The following is a 24,476-nucleotide window of genomic DNA, read 5'->3' as shown; positions in this document are numbered from 1 at the left end:
GTATGGAGCACACAGAACGTTTTCGAACACACCGACAACGTCATTGCATTTTGGTACAGCAGAACTACATTCGTTTCCAATGAAACATTGCGTTTGCCTTTCTGCATATGTACATATAGTAAAGAGTGTATATATATATATAAATAGTGTGTGTGTGTGTATATATATATATATATACCTTTCTGCCCTTGAGCAAGGCAGTTAACCCCCAACAACAACTGCTCCCCGGGCGCCGATGACATGGATATTGATTAAGGCATCCCCTCGCACCTCTCTGATTCAGACGGGTTGGGTTAAATACCGAAGACACATTTCGTTGAATGCATTCCGTTATGCAACTGACTAGGTATACCCTTTTCGATTTCATGACATATGCACACTGTATCGTAACAGCAAGTGCGCCACAACTGTAATACAACAGTCAGCTACTCTAGTAGTGTATGTACAGCGTTCTTTTCCCCACTAAAACTAAGTGTGCAAGGTTGATTCAAAGTCTTTGAGGTGACCAAGAAGACATGAGTGTATCCTTACAGGATGAGAAGACAAAGTAGCCACCGGTCACCGACTGCTGTGAGCGTGCATTTTTCTTATTTAATTATTCAGAGATAGTTCATTTTTGTTATTTACAGCTACTTTTTTGTAGGTCAATAGATTGCAAAAGTTATTTTTGTATACAGGCATCAAAGGAACTTTTAGGAAGGAGTTGTTTCACCCGAACTGCTTTCGCTTCCGGACAAAATATTGCCCAATGCGCATGCGCTCCCCCAACATGGCAGCTCAGGTAGAACTGTCATGTTTAGATACATTTCCAACGCACTTAAATCCTTTGCACGTGCTTGTTATCAAGTCACAATTTAGATATGCGTTTCCAAGTTGCATTGAGCCTACTTCGACCCTTTTATTCACATCACGGAAGCTTCAAACACTCGGGAAAACTGCCGTTTTGCTCTGCGCGCACTCAACAGAGGAGACGTCAGGTTGTGGGGCGGATGGAAACAACACAACTTTAAAGCTGTACACAAGTAAGATCTTTCTCAAACACTACGGTCTCCAGGATGATATAAGGGGAGTTGTACGCTCACTGTCACCGTTTTCCCTTAGAAAAGTTGTTATAGGGGCACGAACAAGACAGAGTTTCAAGTGGGCAAACTCGGATAAGTTTTCCAATGGACTTCTCATACTGGCTTCGTGCCAAGGTCAACCACTATTGGCACGACAAGGGGACTCGCTATCACTTCCCTATCACCCTTTACTTGGAGATGATATATCTCAAGTGCAACACTTTCTGTTCGACTTAGTTGTGTTGGAGTGTACACCTATAACGCAGGGGATGATAACAATCAACACAACAGTGGTGGTCACCGACTGCAGAGACATTGCGCAACATGGTGCACTGGAGACCTCGAATGGTTTGGCTACTAGAAATCTGACCTCGCTATTTGTCTCTGATTTTGCACACTACGCGAATAGTCTTGGCGGGGGAAGCTCTTTACTTGACAACAGGCAAGTATTGGACTCGAGTTTATCCGCTTTTTTGCAAGCACTGGAGTGTAGGCTGGATGTCAGAATCGTGGATATTCATCGCTTGTACCGTCAAGGGAGAATTGTACTAGTGGAGAAGCGCGATGCTAAAATCGATTTAGACAGTACTGTTTTCGTAAGCAAACAGTTGCTGCTCAAACTCGGGTTATTCAACCGTGAGTGGGTAGTGGTGTCTAGGTTTAACTGCTCATCAGAAACGACAAAGACGTCCTACAGAGGCGAATCCCTGCCAAGTCCCGGGCAAGCCGATGATAACGCACCTGGCAAAGAGCCATCTAAGGGCGCCGAAATGGTCCACCTCGGCTTGGTTGTTGTGGCAGATTTCAGCAAGTGTGCGGAGTTGGACCTTCAAGACAACGTTGGCTTCATATCGCCGACTCATTGGTTCAACTTGTCAAACGGAGAGCCAGCGCCAGTCAGTAGCAGAGCTGTGAAGATAAAGGTGAGTAAATATTTGTACATATTTGTTCTTACATTTTAGTTGAAAGTTAAGTGTTGTGCGACGTCCTCCATGTCCATTTGCATGCAGGTTGTCATTGCAACTCTAAACTTTTTTCTTCTTAGTTTATATTCAAATCAATTTGAATAGGTTAAAGGGAAAGTTTAATATGAAAGGGATGTGCATGCCCATATACGCCAATTCTCAAATCCTGGAACATCCAAGCAACTTGACAATTTTGGACACAGATTTGTCTTCACATAATAATGGTCATAATGCTGAATTATTTGCTGCATTTCTTTGAATTATCTCAGAGATGGAACGGGGTCGTTTCACAGTCAGGTCTTCAGCTTTCAGAGAGCCTCTCTCGATCAGCATCACCGCTGTTAGCCAAAGACCTCCACATTGATGCTGTCATCTCCCCAGAATACAATTCTCATGGTCCCTTTGACAGTATCCTCTGTGAGCACTTTACCATACCAAGGTTAGTGAAATACTCTGCCCTTCTATCTGTACTAATTATAAAAATGTTTTGTATTCATTGGTAACCAAACGGAAGTGAATGGGCTGAAATTGGGGAGGGACTACCTGAATTTGGCCTATAAGAAACTCCCATTTTCTGTTTGTTGCAAAAGGTTTTTCTATTGTGTGCACTAATCAATGCGACTCTGGCCTTGGTTTGTGCTTCATACTGTTGTTGGTTTGTTGCATCTTCCCTGTAGGATTTGTTTTGCACGCACCGTGCTGTATTTGACCTTTTATCTTTTACCTTTGTTCCTTCTCTCCCAGACTTGTGCAGCTGGGCGGTGTTTTGGGCATCCCATCTGAAGGGCATCCTGAAGTCATGGAGAGCAACTCTGAGGGAATCACAAGGTCCACACGTCAAGCAGACTAATGCTTACACTTATTTATCCATTTACACTCGGAACAACCGAGGGAGGTTGACCATAATGATTTAACAAATGTTTCTCCTATACTACAGTGTGTGTCAGATAAAATGGCGTGCCACCATATCTTGCTGCTTTACGTCAAATCAACATGAGCACATGATTGGGTATTCAATGACACTTTTCTTACTTCGAACTCTGAACTTTCGTTAGGTGGCCGGTTGTGTATTTCAAAGTGAAAAAGGTTTGTGGCTCTACAGAGGAGGAAGACCAAGGTCCTTACCTTGCAGACACTGTCCACACATCTCTATACATGGTACGTTTAAACTTTTTACATAAAATGTCACATCAATAGCCAGATTCAGACAGTTTTAAGACCGCATGCATAAAGTGAACATTCAATACTAGTTATGTCTTGCTCTTTTGAGTGGTGAAGTATGTATTTCAATAGGCCTACGCTTGGAACTAGGCTAGTGCAAGGCCTCCAAAATGTTGAGATACCCCTACCTGAGGTATAACAAAACACAACCATGTTTTCACATATCTTTAAGTTCTCCCATATATGAAATGGGATGTGCATGTAAAAATGTACAAATACATTACTGTAAAAGGGTTTAAATTTGATAGATGTTGTGACACCCCTTAACTGAGAAAGTGCAGAATAATGCCCGGCTGAAGGGGTGTGGGTCACGTAAGCTCATTTAAACCAGTATTGCAAGCTCTGATATTGCTAAAATTGTAAATGCAAGTAGTCTGCCCTACATACACAAACAAACAGCATTGGGATATCTTAATGCATCTTTGAAATATAGAGCTGTAAACACACAGATACAATAGTCGTAAATATCAACTATGAATAGTTATGTCAAATTCACTTTTTGGTAGCTATTCAATAGACAACTTTCCAAGTTAAATTTGTTGTCATTCAGTGCTGTATGGTCCTGCCTGAGACAAATCCAGACAGTTACATGTTTTTTGATGTTGTGGCTATTGTAATTTTTTTATATATATTTCTGCCCTTGAGCAAGGCAGTTAACAACAACTGTTCCCCGGGCGCCGATGACATGGATATTGATTAAGGCATCACCTCGCATCTCTCTGATTCCGACGGGTTGGGTTAAATACCGAAGACACATTTCGGTTGAATGCATTCAGTTGTGCAACTGACTAGGTATACCCCCTTTCTCTTTCACGACATAAGCACACTGTAGCGTAACGGCAAGCACGCCACAACTGTAATACAACAGCCAGCTACTCTAGTTGCTATGTCCCCACTAAAACTAAGTGTGCAAGGTTGATTCAAAGTCTTTGAGGTGACCAAGACAGTGTATCCTTACAAAGTGAGAAGACAAAGTAGCCAGTGGTGGTTGTAGTTCTGGGGCCTGACCTGTAGCCAGTGGTGGTTGTAGTTCTGGGGCCTGACCTGTAGCCAGTGGTGGTTGTAGTTCTGGGGCCTGACCTGTAGCCAGTGGTGGTTGTAGTTCTGGGGCCTGATCAGCTTGCACAGCTAACTGGTCATTCTTTGCAAGCTGCAGCGACAAGAGCAGTGTCCTTCCTGTATGACTGGTGGGGTATTGGGGCTGTGGGGTGATCAGTTTCCATTTCTACAGTTCGCTATTGTCAGTTAGCAGATGAAGCTTGCATACCAAAGAGACCCATTGACTAAGTGGAATGTTATCCCAGCCTGAATGATGCTTGGGATACTGTTTGGTTGTCTGGTTGTAAGGAGAGTCTGTGAAACGGCTGTCACAAACATACTATTTTTTTATATATTGAATGTGGCAAAAAGTCCTGCAGGTCATGTCGTACATATTTCTTTATATTCCTTTGGAAGTCAGTTAGGATGATAATTTGTCCGACATTAACTGTGGGAGGTTGGCATTGATAACGGACTGGGGCATGCCCAGCAGGAGATGTGGAGTGTGACAGAACCTGTGAGGGTGACCTCAGGTTACGTAGAGGTTAGCTAGTGTAGCTAGGTCATAGACTATGATTAAGAAGCATTGGTTTTGAGGGACATAGCACAGTTCCACACACATACATTTGAAGATGGACAGTAAAAGGGTTGCAGAGGAGCATGATAGCTAATTCTTCACATGTGAGTCCAGTTCAGGTTGGTAGCAAAATGGGTACATATTAGGCCAATGCACACCAGCATTTTCCAGATGGCATTTTGGCTGTGAATGGCCTGACGTGTGGCAGTCCAGTACCATGGTGTGTCTAGTAGTACCCGAGGGAAGGACTGATGCTGGAGTGGGCTTATCAAGGACTGTTCTGGGAGATTCAAGATGGTATTGACATTGGAGAGGTTCAATTCCTATGACGTGAAGGCCCACAAAGTTGATGGAATTTCTTGTCATTGAGTGTCAGGTTGTGTTAGTTCATTGTAGTTAACACCTGCTTTATGCGCTTGTCATGTGTCGTTGCATTCTCTTCATACACTATAGCTGTCACCAAGTCAATATATACGGCAACTCCAGGGCAGACAGCCAGGATGGTGGGCATGTTTGTCTGGAAGAAGCAATGTGCCAGCTCAACCTGAACAGGATAAATGCCACCGGAACATCTCGTTGTGCTTCACAAATGCAGTGAGCCAGCGGGAGGTCATGTTTGATTCAGACGGACAAATTAGACTAGCAATGAATCAAAGCTCACTTCTAAATTATAAGGAGGTGACTTAACAGCCCAATCCTGGAGTGGCATGTTATACCACATTGGGGGGCAAGTTGTAGAGCTAGGGACCGAGTGTCAGAACCCAGGGTTGGATTCTCTTTCATTTCGTTGGAGCCTCCCGGTTGTCTCATTGATCGTCAGAGAGGCTTGTGGCTTGGAATACTTGTGGCTGCCATGCCATGCAGTCTGCTGCCTTTTTTATATATCCAGACAAAGGTGTTTGAGTGTATATGGTGGGCATATTGGATTTCTACCATCGATGAAGTACACACAAATAGTCTTGAGTGCAGTGCACAAATCAGAAAAATGTATCTCTTAAAATGTGAACTTGTACAGGTGATTAAACCACCATTTAATGGAAATGTGGCAGCCATATTGGATTTTGGACACCATGTTGGATTTGGAGTCATCTAGCCCCCCCCCCCCCCAACGTAATTGCAACAGTAGGGGCTAAACCATTCCAATTCACAGAGGAACCTTTGACTGAAAAAAAGGACAGTTTTCAGTGTCTGCGATACAACCATCTATTTCAATAATGGGAGACCTTAGAGATATGGAAAAGCATGGTTCTGTTTGCTATACCTTGGGCAGGGGTATCTCAAAAGCTAAAGCCATTTTGAGGATTGTCTACTAGCTTAAAAGTAGAGATGTCACAAACATCAAAGTGAACATGACTAGACCCCTTGCAAGTTTGGAGACGGCATCGCATTTGCTAGCAAAGACATTTGCGTTGGCTAATTTAACAATGAATAAGATCGTTTCACTCCTGTTTGCCAAAATGATTAGCTCGTCAGCTAAAATTGTTTACAGTTATTTAGCAACCGCTCCTACACTCTTCTGCTGCTTCAAACACTTGTCTCAAAATGACGAGGTTTCTCCAGTTGTTTACTTTTTGCAACTGACACACACCATGCATATTACTTGTCCTTTTTAGGGAGGCTCCACCAATAGCCTGGCTCCCTGTTCCCTTGTTGGCGAGGAGCCTTCCCTCTGGACTAGCCTGTCTCCCCCTGGGCTCTCCAGCACCGTGGACCAATTCTCCACTATCATCCAGCCCCACATGAATGAAAGGTCAGTGTTAACTCAGCAGAATGACATCATCTTACACAACTGGGCTGTATTCATTAGTGCAAACCATAGCAAAAGGTTTTGCAATGTAAAACGCTTTGCAACAGAAACGAGAGTTTCTTATCGGACATCTTATTGGAAGTTCAGGTAGTCCTTCCCCGTTTTCTATTTGGTGTCTCGTAAGTACGGTCCTGGGCATCTTCCTGAAAACAGACACGGACATAAATGCAATTCACATCATCCCGGTTACCATTATTGGCTTGTATATGTCAGCTGATACCGCAGACCCAGGGCAACACGGTAAACAATATGTAAAGTGTAAGTGAACAAGATTTAGTCATAGCCAATATAACAGGATACTTACTGTATGTAGAATAACTGTTATCCGCACTCCTTTTTACCTCTATGCTGACTTTTTTGTATCAACTGTTTTTTTCAAGCTCTGCTGCTCTGATGAGCGGCTGCACCATCCTCCTCCTGGGACCGAGTGGCAGTGGCAAATTCACCTCTGTCAGAGCTGCATGCCGTAGACTCCATCTGCACTTAGTGAAGGTATCCTTCAGAATCACAGAACTGGCTTACTACAAGATTGAATTAAAATACAAATGTACATGTATTAGTTTTTATGGGGTTACTCGCTCTATAGCCATTTGAATTGAGGTAGTAATATGATTCATTTGATGTGAAATATTCAGTCCGTAAGCAGATGAAATCTAAGGCTATCCTCACCCTTAGTTACGGGACTTAACTTTAGTCTTAAGTTGCTTATGTTAAATGTTTGGAAATGTTCAAAAGTTTCCTCTCTCTGCCCCTGTGCAGGTGGACTGCGTGACCCTCTGCGCCGACACGGCCGCCGCCTGCGAGGCAAAGATGAAGTCTGTCTTCCAGCGAGCTGAGGCCCACCGGCCGTGCATCCTGCTGCTCAGGAACCTGCAGCTGCTGGGCCAGCCCAGGGATGGCACCGAGGAGGATGCCAGGGTCATAGCCGCCCTGTGCCAGTTCATTGCCCACGCCCCTGCCAGGTAGCCCATCCATCTTAACCAAGGCTAGAATTCAGTCGATCCCGGCCATAGCCATGTTTATGCAGTGCCTTTGTTACTACTACTGTAAGCTTCTGCCTGTGCGCGTGCATGCAAACACACACACGAAGATGGCGCTGACGGAGATGGCAGCATCGCAACTTTTTTACATTATTAGCTCAGGAAATGTTTTGTGTCATTACATACAGCCGGGAAGAACTATTGGATATTAGAGTGGCAGTAACTCACCAGAACTACCAGCATTACGACCAGGAATACGACTTCCCTGGAGCAGATCCTTTCTTCACTCTCCCCAGAGCAATTGAACTTATTCCAGAGGCCGACCTAAAACATCGGCGGCTGAGGATTGGCACTCGAGGCGGCCTGCTGGTTTGACTTAGGTGTTCATATTACTCGCTAATGTTCAGTCTTTGGATAACAAAGTTGATGAGCTTAGAGCAAGGACATCGGGGCCTGTAACATAGGAATAAATATCTCTCCAGGAAGCAGAAGGGCGGAGGGGTGTGTTTCATGATTAACGATTCATGGTGTAATTCTAGGAACATACAGGAACTCAAGTCATTTTGTTCACCCGACCTAGAATACCTCACAATTAAATGCCAACCATATTATCTCCCTTGAGAATTCTCCTCCGTCATCGCCACGGCCGTTTACATCCCACCTCAAGCCGAAACCTCGACGGCCCTCAAAGAACTTCACTGGAATTCATGCAAACTGGAAACCACATATCCTGAGGCTGCATTTATTGTAGCTGGGGATTTTAACAAAGCAAATCTGAAGACCATTGCTATTCAAACTTCCGAAATGCTTACAAGGCCCTCCCTGGCCCTCCATTCGACAAATCTGACCAAGACTCCATCTTGCTCCTCCCGTCCTATAGGCAGGAACTCAAACAGGAAGTACCCGTGCTTCGTACTATTCAATGCTGGTCTGACCAATCGGAATCCACACTTCAGGATTGTTTTGATCACGTGGACTGGGATATGGTCCGGGTAGCTTGCGGAAATAACCTAGACGCAGTCACCGTATCTGTGTATAAGTTCATAAGGAAGTGTATAGGCGATGTAGTTCCCACTGTGACTATTAAAACCTACCCTAACCAGAAACCGTGGATAGATGGTGGCAATTGAGCGAACCTGAATGCGCGAACCACCGCATTTAACCAGGGCAAGGTGACTGGTAATATGGCAGAATATAAACAGTGTAGTTATTCAATCCGCGTAAGCATTTCGCTACACCCGCAATAACATTAGCTAATCATGTGTATGTGACCAATACATTTTTTTTATTCGACACACTTCTTATTCCGATAACTGGAAGCATCTACACGGTGATAATAGTGTTTGTTTTTCTGTTAGATAAAGGGACCTACTGCGTAAATAACGCAATGTGAATTCAGTTGAATTGAGCCACCAGACCTTATTGCAACAACAAGAAACAAAACGTTAATTTCAGTATCATTGAATGAAGGGCAAAGAAGGAACGGCTACGTCTATAACCTCCGTCACTCTCTCCCCCTCCCCCTTAGCGTGGTTGTGGTGGCGGCAGTGAGTAAACCCCGGGAGCTGTCGTCCGACGTGATGGCAGCCTTTATCCACCAGGTGTCGATAGAGAGCCCCAGTGAGGAGCAGCGCCGGGCCATGCTGGCCAGCCTCAGCGAGGGCATGCCCCTGGGAAGGGACGTCAACCTGGCCAGGCTGGCAAAGCACACTGCGGTGAGATCCATAGCATGGTTTTAGCCATTATATTCATACTTCATAGACACCAGCCCAATTCTCATTCTCCCCAATATTTCTGTTCACTTGTTCACATCCCCCTTCAAGGATTTAAAAGGCACCAGATTGGTTTAGAGAGCATTTGAGAATCTATGGAAGTGAGTTTGGTTTTGTGGAAGACACACATTCAGAAGGACCATGACTTTTGACGGTCCTTCTAACACCTCCCCCTCTGTCCTCTTTTTATATTTCTCTCTATACCTCCCTCTCTCGACTCACAGGGCTTTCTATTGGGGGACCTCAGTGCACTGCTGACTCAGGCTGGTAAATCTGCCCATGGAAGGATACTCCAATCCTGGTGAGTCGTCCACCCGCAATTGCTCTCCCCCACTGAATATCCGCTGAACTCTAGCAACTATGTACAATGTGTTGTTCTTGTTATGTTGAATATTGTGTCCTATTCCTTGTGATTGTCTCTGTTGGCTGCATAACCAAGTTTACTACTACTTAAAAAAATGAATTATTTCAAAAGGACATCATACCACTACAGAATGACTGAGGCAGGCATTTGTGTTCAGTTTCCCAGAGGGGGCCAGTGTGCAGGAGGAAGAGGACCTATGTGCCTGTGGGGTAACCGTTCTGGCCCAGGACTTCACCAATGCCTTGGAGACCCTCCAAGATGCCCATTCTCAGGCCATCGGAGCCCCGAAGGTACACCCCAAAAATGGGGCACACGGCTATTTCTCAAATTATCTAAATAATTGTCCATTTCCTTGCCTCCTCTCCTAAATTGCATTGGTCTGAAATTTAATTAAGTCATACATTTTATTTTTTTCAGTTTAGATGAAACCCATGTCTCTGTTACGATTCTCTACCCTTCTCCAGATGTGTTCACTCATTCATTCCCCCTCATGCATTTAAAAACCATATGATTTGTTACAAGCATGGCTGGAGGGAGTTTCCCACATATTCTTCATACCAGTCCATTCCTTTTAAATCCATGAGTGGAAGTGTACGAGTGCACACTTCACGATGGGTAGAGAATTAGACTGTAGCCCATGTTTCACTGGCTCAGAGGAGACTACTGACACTGATCAACTGCTTATGGTGGAGAAGTGTAACGTGTGTGTGGTCAGATCCCCAGTGTGCGCTGGCAGGACGTTGGCGGCCTGCAGCAGGTGAAGCGGGAGATCCTCGACACGGTGCAGCTGCCCCTGGAGAGGCCCGAGCTGCTGTCCCTGGGCCTGCGCCGCGCCGGCCTGCTCCTCTACGGGCCTCCCGGCACGGGCAAGACCCTGCTGGCCAAGGCTGTGGCTACCGAGTGCTCCATGACCTTCCTCAGGTAGGAGACAACCAGAGGAGCCTGGATGACTGGGTCAAGTTCAGTTGGGCACACTGTAGTGGAACCGTTGCAATGGGAAAAAGTGTTTCTTATTGGACAGGTTCAGATAGCACCTCCCTGTTTTCACGCAATGTTTTCTCCCAACTGTACATGACCCTGGTGTCAGGAAAAAAGGTATGAGAAAGCTGGAGAAATGTCATGGAATGTTGCAGATAGACATTTCTTATATAGAGCCAACATTCCCTATTTTAAGTGATGGAGGAGTGTCTGTTCTACATAATAGATTTCTATCCGATTGTTCTGTACTGTTGCACCCCCCTGAGCCCGACACCGGGTAATGAGCATCTTGTGGTGAATAAGCGGATCATCCATATTTCTTCCACACATTCAGCTGAATGATTGTGCTTGAATCCTGATGGCTTTGTCTTCCTCTTCGTTTAGTGTCAAAGGCCCAGAACTCATCAACATGTACGTGGGTCAAAGCGAGGAGAACGTGAGAGAGGGTGAGTGTAGTGGAGTTAGATGGCTGTTTAACTCCCCTGGCGCATGGCGTGCCAGTAAGGTTTTGTCAAAGTGACCTTTCTGCGTTGCACGCGCTTATCTCAACTCTAAATCAGGCCCTAGTTGAATACATGCAATCAACTGTAAGTGTTGTGTACATTTCAAAAGCAGAGCAGTTTACACCTCTCTGTAAAACCCTGATGAAGGCCTATTGACCGACACATCCCTGTGAGATCCAACAAATTGTTTGCAGACGATCCAAGCTCACTACTACTTTTGTACTGCCTTATGCTTGTTCTTCTTCATGCTCCTGTTGCATTGTCTGAAAACATCCTAGTGAAGACAAGAGGTCAAGTCTAAATATATGCATTTACACTACCGTTCAAAAGTTTGGGGTCACTTAGAAATGTCCTTGTTTTTGAAAGAAAAGCACTTTTTTTTTTTCCCCCATTAAAATAACATTACATTTTTTGGAAATACAGTGTAGACATTGTTAATGTTGTAAATTACTATTGTAGCTGGAAACGGCTTATTTTTTTTATTTATGGAATATCTACATAGGCGTACAGAGGCCCATTTATCAGCAACCATCACTCCTGTGTTCCAATGGCACGATGTATTAGCTAATCCAAGTTTATCACTTTGAAAGGCTAATTGATCATTAGAAAATCCTTTTGCAATTATGCTAGCACAGCTGAAAACTGTTGTGCTGATTTAAAGAAGCAATAAAACTGGCTGCCTTTTAGACTAGTTGAGTATCTGGAGCATCAGCATTTGTGGGTTCGATTACAGGCTCAAAATGTCCAGAAACAAATACCTTCCTTCTGAAACTCGTCAGTCTATTCTTGTTCTATATTCCATTCAAAATATTCCATTCAAATTGTAGCCGTTTCCAGCTACAATAGTCATTCACAACATTAACAATGTCTACACTGTATTTCTGATCAATTTGATGTTATTTTAATGGACAACAAATGTGCTTTATTTTTTTTTAAACAAGGGCATTTCTAAGTGACCCCAAACTTTTGAACGGTAGTGTACATTTTGTGAGAGCCAATGCCCTATGATGTGACTGTTCTTCCTCTCTCTCGTCCAGTGTTCTCCAAAGCTCGAGCGGCGGCCCCTTGTATCATCTTCTTTGACGAGCTGGATTCTCTAGCGCCCAACAGAGGGCGCAGTGGAGACTCTGGTGGAGTCATGGACAGGTGGGTGGGATTGATTTTTGGACAATACACCACTGAAAATGTATCATTATGATTATTATTTTTAATCATTTCGACAAAGCAGTTAGATCACGTCATAAAATATTATGCAACAAACAGGTTATTTTGGAGATCCAGAGTCACCCTTGTTTGACAAACATTTTCCGTAGGCGAAACTGGGCCTTTTACATTCCATTTCTCTCATTGAGGCCAATGAAAGTGTGTGGATATTGAATAATCTTAGTACTGACACACTGTCATTTTGTGGAGTGTTAAAATATCATGGTGTTTTGCGTGTTCAGAAGATCAGTGACTGTCTTTTCTTGTAAAACCCTGCTTCCCTCCATTTATATAGGATCAGTTTATCCTCCCCAAATTCTGACCTTAATCGTTGGGGGGAAACAACAGAAAACTGATCATAGCTCAGTGCCTAAGGACAACTTCATCCTCTTCCTTGTTTGAACCTGATCTCTGTTAACTGTAGGGTGGTCTCTCAGCTCCTGGCTGAGCTCGACGGACTTCACTCCTCTGGGGACGTGTTTGTGATTGGCGCCACCAACCGGCCAGACCTGCTCGATCAATCATTGCTCAGACCTGGCAGGTGAGATTCAAATTACGGTTTGTCTAGTCAATCAGTGTGAGTCTCCTCACAAAGCAAATGTTTATGTAGTATACGCCTACAGGCATGTACCTTCTGAAAAAGTCAACATTTAGATGTTGGACAAGTCTGTACTTTATTGTTCTAAAAGCCTTCTTTTTTATTTATTTTTTATTTTATTTTTTTGTCTTTTCCATTATGTTTTTGACCTTATGGTTTCCTCGCTGCTTTTTCAGGTTTGACAAATTGGTGTATGTTGGGATCAATGAAGACAAAGAGTCTCAGCTGCAAGTTCTGAAGGCCATAGTCAGAAAGTATGTGTGTCCTGCCTGATTATCATTTACTGTCAAACATGAACAGCAAAAAGCTGGTAAAACTATTGGTTTTTTTTCAATAGTTATCCTCGCAGATTAAGGTTAAAGTGCAGAAGTGTGTTACAGCACAAATACCATATGTTTGAATGTGAATTGCTATGCGTGTCTGTGTTTCTGCGCTCTCAGGTTCAAGGTGGACCCCAGCATCAGTCTCCAGGATGTAGTGGAACGCTGCCCACCTCAGCTCACAGGGGCGGACATATATGCTCTCTGCTCCGACGCCATGACGTCTGCCATTAAGAGGAAGATTGCACGTGTCACTGATGGTACGTTTGGCCGTCACAAATGGAGACATGTACATTTTCCTTGTAAAGTTTGGTTAAAAATCCTCCTTCAGGTGTAAAAACAAATGTTGGTCTTAAATACAGGAATTTGAAAGCCTGCCTGAAACAGAAGTATGGAAAACTGGGATGTATGATTGCCTCAGTACCTCACTGTTCACATGAGTGGGCTAAACAAACGGTCAAATCATTTGAAAATACAACAGTTCCACTTTTAATATTTAAATGTAAATACAATGGTGAATCTTCAATGGTATCTTTATCTTGTCCATTTATTAAAAAACATACCTTTTGGCGTTTTAAAATAAAATCAATGTGGACAATCTACCCAAATAATGTGCTTATAAAATCCATAGTCTCATTGCTATAAACCCATTTTGTTTATCAGCTGAATTCTTGCGTTTGTCCTATCCCTACAACCTCCTCGTATCATGTACTGTAGAAACCAACCATAAAATGAATCTATCTTATTTTGACAACACATGGACACATTACGAGATCATTCAGAGTCATGTTCAGAAGTTTTTACTACAGTGTAGAATTTGTGGCAATTATGTTTCTCTATGAATTTTTCATTCCACAAAAACTTAAACCATTATAAATCATGTACTGGAAAATATATAAAATACCATTCTTTCATAGCATCCTTTCTAAATAACAATGTCATATCTACTGATGATAGTATTTTAAGAGATGACCGTCTCAGTTCCTAGAGCCCTATGGCAACCTCGAGCGTTAGTAACAAGTGCATTAGGGACTTATTTATCTCTTTCACACACTCCTTTCTCTCCACGACCCCCTTCTACTCTGCTATATTCTCTACCCCCTTTTTATTGTTTCCACTGCCCCTCCATTTCTCTCTCTCCCTCTTTCACTCTCAGGTCTGGACACAGAGGATACTCCTCTCATACTCTCTGCTGAAGACTTTAACCAAGCGTTGGATTGCCTCAAACCGTCCGTCTCTGAACAAGAGCTGCTCAAATATAAACTCATTCAGCAGAAACTCACTGCAAAATAACCAAGCCACCCAAGCCTAGTGCCGCCCAATTATGGCGCTAAGCTATTCTCTTCTGCATGCACTACATTACCCCAAATCCTCTACCGCAAGCGTGTATTCCTCAAGAGTGTTGGCTCTGCAAAAAAACTGGGGTTGTGAAATTCTCTTCCTTTTCTCTGCACTAATGAGTGGATGAGCAGTGTCGTTTAGTCCAAGGGACCAAACTAGTACACAACCTAATTAATGCACAATATTGGATGTGGACCACATTTGTACAGTTTGCAAAATCAATCTGAACAGTCAACGTAAGGTTTGTGTTGTATATTTGTAACCATTAGTTTCTGACTTGAGCTTAAGCATCTGAACTTGGCAGTGTTAATGGCAGCAACAAATGCATATGAAAGTTGTTCAAATGAAAACTAGTATATCCATGGACCTCCTAGGAGTAAAGTTGGGACATCACTTTCCTATATCCTCAAAGTGACACTAGTGCTGCTGTTCTGTTTAGTTTCTCTATTCTCACTGGAGTTACTAGCCATATGTTGTCCAATTTAAGTCCATTAATTGCAAAGTTGTCTCTTACTGAGTCTTGCATTTCAACAGGATGTTCCAAATTTCGAGTGGTTTATTATTCCAATGCTTCCCCAACCTGAACTATTTTGAATGCTGGTTTCTTTTACAAGCCATCCTTTCAGAGACTTGTTTGAGCAACAGTTCAAATAAAAACAATTAATATAATGGGTTGATGGAAAACCAGCTTACTCAAGTTCTCCTTGACCAAGTTTTGGGTAACACTGGTTGGTGCAGAGTTTCCCCTTCCACCCTGTAGATAATTTGCATAAAATAAATTCAGTAATACAAAATTCACAATTATGAAACATTTTAAAAATATGAATCACTTAAGTACAGTTTAGAACAAATACACATTGAAACAAAGCTACCGCATTAATCCATGAGAATGTATCCGGTCACACTTTATATTAAGTTGGCAGTTTATTGTTTTAAGAAATAATTTGTTACAGCATGAGTAAATATGAGTAACAAAGCTGATGATCCTCTGAGTGATGCATTGTTGGAGGAATTTCAATGTGTATGGTTCAAACCAAAGTTGAGCTTGAACTAGAGTTTACTAATTAACTACGTTAATTTTGACTATTCCAATTTTGTCCTTTGAAGATTGTAACGGAAGTTAAAGTATTTACATGTGAAATGGGACAACTTAGTGTAAAGTGTAACCATGAAAAATGAATCATTTATAATATTCAAAGATTGCTATCAATGTGAAAAACGATACTTATATTTTTGTATGGTGAGACATTGTGCTTCCCATCTCATGGTAGCAAAAATGACAATATGATTACAAAAGTAAGACAAACAAATCTATAAATTGTTAATTATGTTAACTATAACTTTCAAATGGTGCAAACTTTTTTTGCTAGCGCGGTTAAGTGATTGTAATGTTTATGTAATTTATGATCTGATTTAAAAAAAAAAAGAACAAAAAAAAAAGTGTATTACTTGGGATGGTAAAATAAACTTTACCAAATTATTAACTTGCTTTACTTGAAACCTTGCCAATACATTGCAGTGTCATATATTTTAAGTGCTTTGTTATTTCATGATACCTGATTTTGTGAAAGCTTGCCATTTACCTAAATACAATAGGCAATATTAGGTAATGTAGTAAAAAAATTAACTAAATGTTAATTGCCAAACAGATTTTCTGTCTTGTCCATGGCACTGTAAAAGTAGGCTTTATGATTTGAGTGTGAAAGTGTTACCTAGAATTGTTACCCATTTGTAAAGGAATACAAGCATTTCGCCACACCTGCAATAACATCTGCAAAATATGTGTATGTGACCAATACAATTTGATTAGATTTTTGAATGTTTACCTCAAGGTTTAACCTCTTCTCGCTCTGTTTTTCCCCTTTCAAGTCACTTGGATGGTTTATGTAAAATAAGGAAAAATGATGGGTCAGATTGTTAATGGCGACTCTTTCACTGGCCCAGAGTTGCGTTAATCGTGTGTACCTACTGTGGTTTAGATATTTGCACCTGCTAGCCATGGAGAGGCACTATTTTCTTATTCACCCACTCAAACACAAATTTGTTTATGTGAAACAACAAATCATTCTCTGACTGGAAAATATCTATCCTAAGAACACAGCGATAGTCAGTTCTGTTAAACTAAATGTATGCCACTGGATGTAAATAATGTACAAGTCACACTCATTGTACTATAATGAACCATAACAAATTTGGATTTGAAGAGATATACAAATGGGCGTGTAGGAGAAGATCTCGATTTAATCAGGGGGTCTAGATCTCTGTTGCAGATCCCTTGTTTTCACAAAAGACGCTAAACCCCTTTTCTGTTTGCTTTGGCTTTTAGTTCGTTGCTTCGACAAAGATTCAAAACATAGTTCTTCCATGTCTTCGTCTTTCAAATCTAACTCCGGTGGGGAGATCCTCTTTGCCAAGACCTCAAGTGAAATGCGGCATTCGATTGCAGGTTCTATAAGACAAAGAACATGTGTTTTTCAATTTGATCATAATTTGTATTTTGACAAATGAACTGACTAATTGCTATAACAGGCCTATATAGTTCAATATTAATTTAGATATGGCAACGATAATATATCAAGATAATGGAGAAAAAAACTGAAGACACACTTTGGTTACTTAGGCAATTTTAAAGTATACAATTGATCCAGGTTGAAATATGCTGACTGCTTCCAATGGGAAATGATGATTACAGAGGCAAGATGCCCACTAGGAAACAGGCCAGATTATTAGCATGCCACTAGCATCGGAGGTTATGCTGCTGGTGGGAATTTAGTTAAGAGGCTGATTTGGTCCTGTATATTAGATCTTATTGCCAACCAGAAGTCTGACATGTAGGTTGAGGGGGTGCTGACCTTTTTGAAGCCTTCAAATTGATTTTACTTAACTACTACACCCCATCTTCATTATGCAAGTGCATGTAGTGTTATCCTATCCTAGAGACTATGGCTGTAGAATGAGACTAGAGCCTATGGCTCAGAATTACATAGTATGTTTAGCTGCAGTGTACAAAGTATGCAGGGTAGTATGTTTAAGTATGGTTGACAGACCAGGATGTCAAACAACATTTGCCCCAAAATTGAATAAAAGCAAGGAATGTCTGATTTTTATGTAAGAATTACAGCTCTCAAAATTAGATATATTTTCTACCACTGAGGTCGCACAGATGAGTGCAGTACCAGAGACTCTAGCAGCAGAGGGCACACATCAAGAGTACAAGATGAATATGGGGATCTATGGAGTTTCTCCGATTTTTAAACGTTTTTGTAAGAGCTTACATAGTTAAGTTAAAATGTTTATGGCAACCGGGGCTCAAATGTAGATATGACACTGTAACAATGTTTAGATTTAGCCATGAATCGGTCTATTTCCCATTGTATGTTGTAAAACTTGCCACTGGTGGGACACATCAAACGAGTGGAAAACTGAATGCGGTACAATGGAGAAAAACCTTTTTTTGTTTTCTCTTCATGTTATGGCTAAATCAAAGTGGCAATTTTATTGTATGAGATCACTGTACACTATCACAGGAGTGTTTATTTCTATCCCAGAAGGCATTACTGGAGGAAGGGGTTGTGGCTAACACCAAAGATATGCCCCTATTTGTCTCAGATCTGATTGACATATTTAGCAGCCAACACTTATCCTTTAATGAGTGATGCGATAGTTTGATTTCAAACATCAGAATACTGTCATGACAATGGGAAGGTAGCTGTAGCCCAAGCTAGCCTACTGGCAAGGTACTAACTCAAGATAACTCTATGGTAAAATGACAATATTCTTGTCAAGAGTTTGGGACCTCTAGGTGTTGGATTAACAATAGCATTTGCAATCCCGCCCAGAATACCTGCCCATATTCACTACCGGATGTAGTATGTTTAGTACAATGTGCATGCTCATGTAGTAAGCAAGTATTTAGCAAGTAGTTCCCCATTCTGAACATAGCCTATGGTCATGTTGAGTGCCATTTGGCATAGTTAATAGTAAACTGTGGTCTGTCGTTGGGGGTAAGATTGGAACCTCTGCTGGGTAGTCATTCTACTGAATTTTGAGGACAGGAAAGTGTGCTGTGCGCAATTGCTCTTGAGTTCTTCTTTTCTTGACTGGCTTTGAAACCTGACAGGTAGGCATCACAGAACTCTAATTATTAAGCCGAATATTAACCATCAACTTTAGTGTACAGTTAATATTTTATCTAGTTACACTTTACATCAATAGGTATAACACATCATGCAAAACTTCTCAGAAGCATGTTTGGCCTCCTTATGTCTTATATAATCTAGTAATGATCCTGACTACATTTTGTCACTTTGAAGATTTGATTAGACATATTGCAAGCCTTATAATAAGACATCTCGAAGGCTCCTACATGCTTATAACAAGTTATAAAGAATTTTCACTGTCGGCTTTAAATAAAGTGTCACTGTTTATTCCTTTACAGTAGGCATTATTCATTTATGATTAGAATTTACGGTTTCTATTAAGTGTTGGAAGACTACACACAACACACACTAATTTCCTTAGACCAATAACGGTTCCTCAATCTCAACTGTTGGGTTTGGGTGTCTCTTGTGACGGTATAGTTATTTAAGAATCATTCGTTTTGAGGGAAGGGAGTTTATTCTTACATGCAACACTAGCCATATTTACCGCTTACGTGGCCTTTGCTACTTTTGTGCGCTTCATCCTTTTCCTCCGCATGAGGGTCACCTGAGGCCTTTTCAACCCCGCGATGAGCAACAGCAGTCTGGGCCGGGACTTGGTGAGCCAGCTTCTCAGTAGCGTCCCCTTGGGAAACCTGGGGGAATGGTAACAGCTTAATCCACTAGTTTATACAGCACCATTTTATATAAGCACGGTGTACCTTATATGACCGCTAACTTGACTGTTACTGCATGACTGACTATCTGCACAAGAGGTTGTCCATTGTTTTAGTAATTATATATGAAGGCGAGGAAAAATAATCTCATGCAGTCATGCATATAATTTCTCTTGGAAGCGTGTGTCTGTTACTGGTTCCACATTTAACATGAGGTCAATACTTTTAGGCTTGAGGATTGGAGGTGAAATACTTGTTTTCTTTCTTTTAGGCAGTATTGACCTAGATAATTGCACAGATGAAATGTGCAATCATTCATAAGTACAGATGTCAATAATAACTTGGCCCCAATTTGGCAATCAAATACGATATTTACTTAATCATTCATCCTGAGTAAAGGCCCTGCTGCCAGTTAATGGATTTGAAATGACCATTATTGGATCTCCTTTCACATAATCATATTGCTGTCCTGAAAGCTTACTAATGTTGAGGAGAAGTAACACCACTTTGTCAATTATCTGAAGCCCTTCAGGTGAGACTATACAGCAAGCAGCTAACTTGCAATTTTGATCAACAAGATCTGATCTCAAGCTAAATATACGGTTGGTGTGATTTATATATATATATATATATATATATATATATATACACACACACACTTAGGTTGGAGTCATTAAAACTCGTTTTTCAACCACTCCACAAATTTCTTGTTAACAAACTATAGTTTTGGCAAGTCGGTTAGGACATCTCCTTTGTGCATGACACAAGTAATTTTTCCAACAATTCTTTACAGACAGATTATTTCACTTATAATTCACTGATTCACAATTCCAGTGGGTCAGAAGTTTACATACACTAAGTTGACTGTGCCTTTTAAACAGTTTGTAAAATTCCAGAAAATGATGTCATGGCCCAGGCTTTCCCCATAGATGGTAGAGTTCTCGTCTCTGGACCACACAAGCTTTAGAGTGCATTCTGCTAAGGCACTTGTCTCTCTCTACATCCGTCAGCTACAGTTGAAGTCGGAAGTTTACATGCATTTAGGTTGGTGTCATTAAAACTTGTTTTTCAGCCACTCCACAAATGTCTTGTTAACAAACTATAGTTTTGGCAAGTCGGTTAGGACATCTACTTTGTGCATTAGAAGCTTCTGATAGGCTAATTGACATCATTTGAGTAAATTGGAGGTGTACCTGTGGATGTATTTCAAGGCCTACCTTCAAACTCATTGACTCTTTGCTTGACATCATGGGAAAATCAAGAAATTAGCCAAGACCTCACCAAAAAAATTAGACCTCCACAAGTCTAGTTCATCCTTGGGAGCAATTTCCAAATGCCTGAAGGTACCACGTTCATCTGTACAAACAATAGTACGCAAGTATTAACACCATGGGACCACGCAGCCATCATACAGTTCAGGAAGGAGACACATTCGGTCTCCTAGAGATACAGAACGCAAATCAATCCCAGAACAACAGCAAAGGACCTTGTGAAGATGCAGGAGGAAGCAGGTACAAAGGTATCTATATCCACAGTAAAACGAGTCCTATATCGACATAACCTGAAAGGCCGCTCAGCAAGGAAGAAGCCACTGCCCCAAAACCGCCATAAAAAAGCCAGACTAAGGTTTGCAACTGTACATGGGGACAGAGATCATACTTTTTGGAGAAATGTCCTCTGGCGAGATGAAACAAAAATATAACTTTTTGGCCATAAGGACCATCGTTATGTTTGGAGGAAAAAGGGGGAGCTTGCAAGCCGAAGAACACCATCCCAACCGTGAAGCACGCGGGTGGCAGCAGCTTGTTGTGGGGGGTGCTTTGCTGCAGGAGGGACTGGTGCACTTCACAAAATAGATGGCATCATGAGATGGGAACATTATGTGGATATATTGAAGCAACATCTTAAGACATCAGTCAGGAAGTTGAAGCTTGGTCGCAAATGGGTCTTCCAAATGGACAATGACCCAAGCATAGTTCCAAAGTTGTGGCAAAATGGCTTAAGGACAACAAAGTCAAGGTATTAGAGGCCATCACAAAACTCTGACTTCAATCCTGTAGAAAATTTGTGGGCAGAACTGAAAAGGCGTGTGCGCGCAAAGAGGCCTACAAACCTGACTCGGTTACACCAGCTCTGTCAGGAGGAATGGGCCAAAATTCACCCAACTTATTGTGGGAAGCTTGTGGAAGGCTACCCAAAATGTTTGACCCAAGTTAAAACATTTAAAGGCACTGCTACCAAATACTAAATGAGTGTATGTAAACTTCTGACCCACTGGGAATGTGATGAAAGCTGAAATGAATTATTCTCTCTACTATTATTCTGATATTTCACATTCTTCAAATAAAGTGGTGATCCTAACTGACCTAAGACGGGGCATTTTTACTAGGGTTAAATGTCAGGAATTGTGAAACTGAGTTTAAATGTATTTGGCTAAGGTGTACTGTATGTAAACTTCTGACTTCAACTGTGTGTATGTATGTATGTATATATGTGTGTGTGTGTGTGTGTGTGTGTGTGTATATTTGCTAGGCTGCAAAGTTTGGGTGTCCCTTGCCCAATTCTGTGTTGTATTTGTTTAGTTGCCCCCAATTAACTTGTTTTTGCATGTGAATATGCAAAGAACATGCTAAAAACAATGTGGCTGACAACCTGAACTATTGACCTTTTATGTGACCAACACTCTTGGGTTTACCGTAAAGTTCTGGACTGCCAATGCGCACACATCAATCTCATCTCCTCTGATACCTATATCACCAGCCTTTTTTCTGTATGTATTTTAGACTAATGCAATATTCTTGCCTTGCTTATCCTTAAAGCATGCACAGTTTAAACACCTGAATACTTGGAGGAAACAATTTGTTACTATGGTTGCTGACAAGGGCACACAGCCACACGCTACTGAGAGAGCCGTACATACACGTTCTGTATGTATCTTAAAAATGTATGGCTGCAATTTCCACCCTAACCTATATGGCGTCAAACTACTGAATAAACTTCATCCACTTTGTCGCACACTCTGTCGCATGAGGATACCTCGAACGACAACTAGGCCGGGACAATGGATTACACTAACAGAAATGGCTTTGAATCACACCTAATCAAATGGCATCTAAATTGCACTCACTTGTGGCAGGCTTCCATAAAGTAAACCTGAAAAAGAAACCAGAACAGTACCTCAACCAGTAACAGTCCTCACCGAAGCACCATAGCAACCTTCTTACACCGAGCTCACATTCTTTGCTATTGCACAGCGGCAGACGTGCAAGCAGTCTGCACCACGAGCGAGCCTTTTAGCCCTTACATATGTCCGACCCCGCACAGCCCCACCGAGTTCTGACTGCTGAGCACGATGGAAAATATAAAACCTTCAATTGTTCGACTTTTGCTGGTCGAGCGCGGCTAAACTGGCCAGAGAGAAATCTAGCAATGTTTAGATGTGGTATGGCCTTGCTGAAGCCATTGTTGTCCCTCTGCGGGCTTGATGTTAAATGTACCGAGGGCAACATTGTTTGTTCAGTGCATCCATCCCCGCTCCCTCTTCCCCCTCATCATTGCCACTTTTCATTAGCTTTATGGAAAGAGGTCAGGATAGATTTCCCGTTTCTCTGTCCTCTCAAGTGGTACAAGGTTAGGAGCGGGGTGTCTTCAATTCAAAATGGGTTGTTTAATTTTGTACCTTAATCAATGTCCTAAAGCTTTAGGAGCCTCTTTAGATATCATGTTTGATTGAAGCCTAGGTGTGAACCCTCTGAATTGTTCTTGACCTCTTGCTGACCTCTTCATGACATCTAGGTTAAAGTAAGTGTCTGGTCGTTTTCAAGTAGTTGTTCAATAAATGTCATAGTCCTTGCTCATAGTGTCGGAAATCCTAAACATTTCACCAAGTGCCAGAAATATTTTCCTCTTCCATTAATTTCTTCACTTAGAACATTCCTTGTTGATAATGAATATTTCCACACCCTTGTATTTCCACATTATACATCCAGGTTGTTCTTTTCTGCTCTGATAGTGCCCCCTCTCAACTTGCGAGAGTGAGGAGATTGCTATTATACAGTTTACAATTCCAGCCCCCAACCTGAGAGCTGAAATCTTGCCATTTTGTTACTGACCAGTCCCCTTAGTCGGGTAAGACAGATAACAGACATTTTTCTCTCCTGTCCATCCTGCTAGTTGCTACAGGATGGACAGGAGAGAAAAATGTCTGTTATCTGGCTTACCTGAGCTTAGTGAGCTTAGTGTCTGTGCAAATCTTAAAGCATTTACCTAATCACCAACCAGGCATACACTCACTCTTAGCAAATGTTCTTCAATAGCATTACAAATGTTCCTCATTGGTAGCTAAAGATTCCAAACACTGATAAGAGTTCAAATATAGTTATAGCCGAATGGTGGCCCTAAAATATCCATTGAGAATAACTTTTCAAAGTAGAACATACCGTAGTCTGTGTTTGGCATGAAAACTACCAAGATACCACAATTACTTTCTTACAAGTTATTAGCACTTGCCTTAAATACATCAGGAGTTGAGAGGGTCTTACTCCTGAGCAATTGTTTAGAGTTCAAGTATTAAAATGGAGGTGAGGAACTCCAATTGCTGCCATTAGTATATCCACACCCAAGCTACCCCTCTTTAAAGCCACACAGTCAACTTCCACTCTTCTTTCGGCACACGACTTACAGTACTCAGCTAAAGTTCCTACCTCTGGAGGAATAACAAACGCAAAGCAGTCCTTACCAATTGACCCCACACATTTGTTAGGTTATGCCCCCCGCGTCCCTGCAAAGGCACATATATGATCCTGATCGTTTTTTTTCCCTTTCACACTAGAAGGTTCAACCAGGATGCAAAAACAAATCTGCTAAATAATAGGAGGCCATGAAGTCCACGGGGGAGGCAGGGAGGGGGCTTTAAAAAGGAGGGTCCACTCA

The 24,476-nt window shown here is 41.8% G+C and overlaps 1 protein-coding gene and 1 long non-coding RNA gene across 3 annotated transcripts; one reads left to right on the top strand and one right to left on the bottom strand.

Moving 5' to 3' along the window:
- Positions 1-712: 712 nt before the first annotated feature.
- On the top strand, positions 713-16,208 carry pex6 (peroxisomal biogenesis factor 6). The gene is made up of 17 exons (XM_014131204.2): positions 713-1,984; positions 2,296-2,465; positions 2,771-2,854; positions 3,082-3,184; positions 6,476-6,612; positions 7,050-7,161; positions 7,429-7,631; positions 9,178-9,364; positions 9,646-9,722; positions 9,943-10,075; positions 10,501-10,706; positions 11,148-11,209; positions 12,304-12,412; positions 12,894-13,010; positions 13,244-13,321; positions 13,508-13,647; positions 14,544-16,208. The coding sequence occupies exons 1-17, from the start codon at positions 749-751 to the stop codon at positions 14,678-14,680; spliced, it is 3,291 nt and encodes a 1,096-aa protein (XP_013986679.2). The 5' UTR covers positions 713-748; the 3' UTR covers positions 14,681-16,208.
- LOC106564800 (uncharacterized) lies at positions 14,172-24,436 on the bottom strand. Of its 2 annotated transcripts, none has more exons than XR_001319541.2 (3): positions 24,283-24,436; positions 19,376-19,523; positions 14,172-17,177 (listed from the first exon to the last, which is right to left on the bottom strand). It is a non-coding gene; the product is annotated as an uncharacterized lncRNA (long non-coding RNA). The 2 variants fall into 2 exon arrangements; XR_001319542.2 differs by lacking the exon at positions 24,283-24,436 and adding an exon at positions 22,722-23,038.
- Between the last annotated feature and the right edge of the window lie 40 nt (positions 24,437-24,476).

The sequence above is a fragment of the Salmo salar genome, chromosome ssa12 (assembly GCF_905237065.1).
Source record: "Salmo salar chromosome ssa12, Ssal_v3.1, whole genome shotgun sequence".
In the NCBI taxonomy this organism is placed as follows: domain Eukaryota; kingdom Metazoa; phylum Chordata; class Actinopteri; order Salmoniformes; family Salmonidae; genus Salmo; species Salmo salar.
Note: the sequence above shows the minus strand (reverse complement) of the source record. Positions and strands in the feature narration are given on the sequence as shown.

Bases quoted from the DNA above. Each gene is read 5' to 3' on its own strand.
- pex6 (XM_014131204.2), top strand. From the start codon at position 749: ATGCGCATGCGCTCCCCCAACATGGCAGCTCAGGTAGAACTGTCATGT. The intron at 3,185-6,475 runs GTACGTTTAAAC...TGTCCTTTTTAG, and splicing joins TCCACACATCTCTATACATG to GGAGGCTCCACCAATAGCCT. The intron at 13,322-13,507 runs GTATGTGTGTCC...CTGCGCTCTCAG, and splicing joins CTGAAGGCCATAGTCAGAAA to GTTCAAGGTGGACCCCAGCA.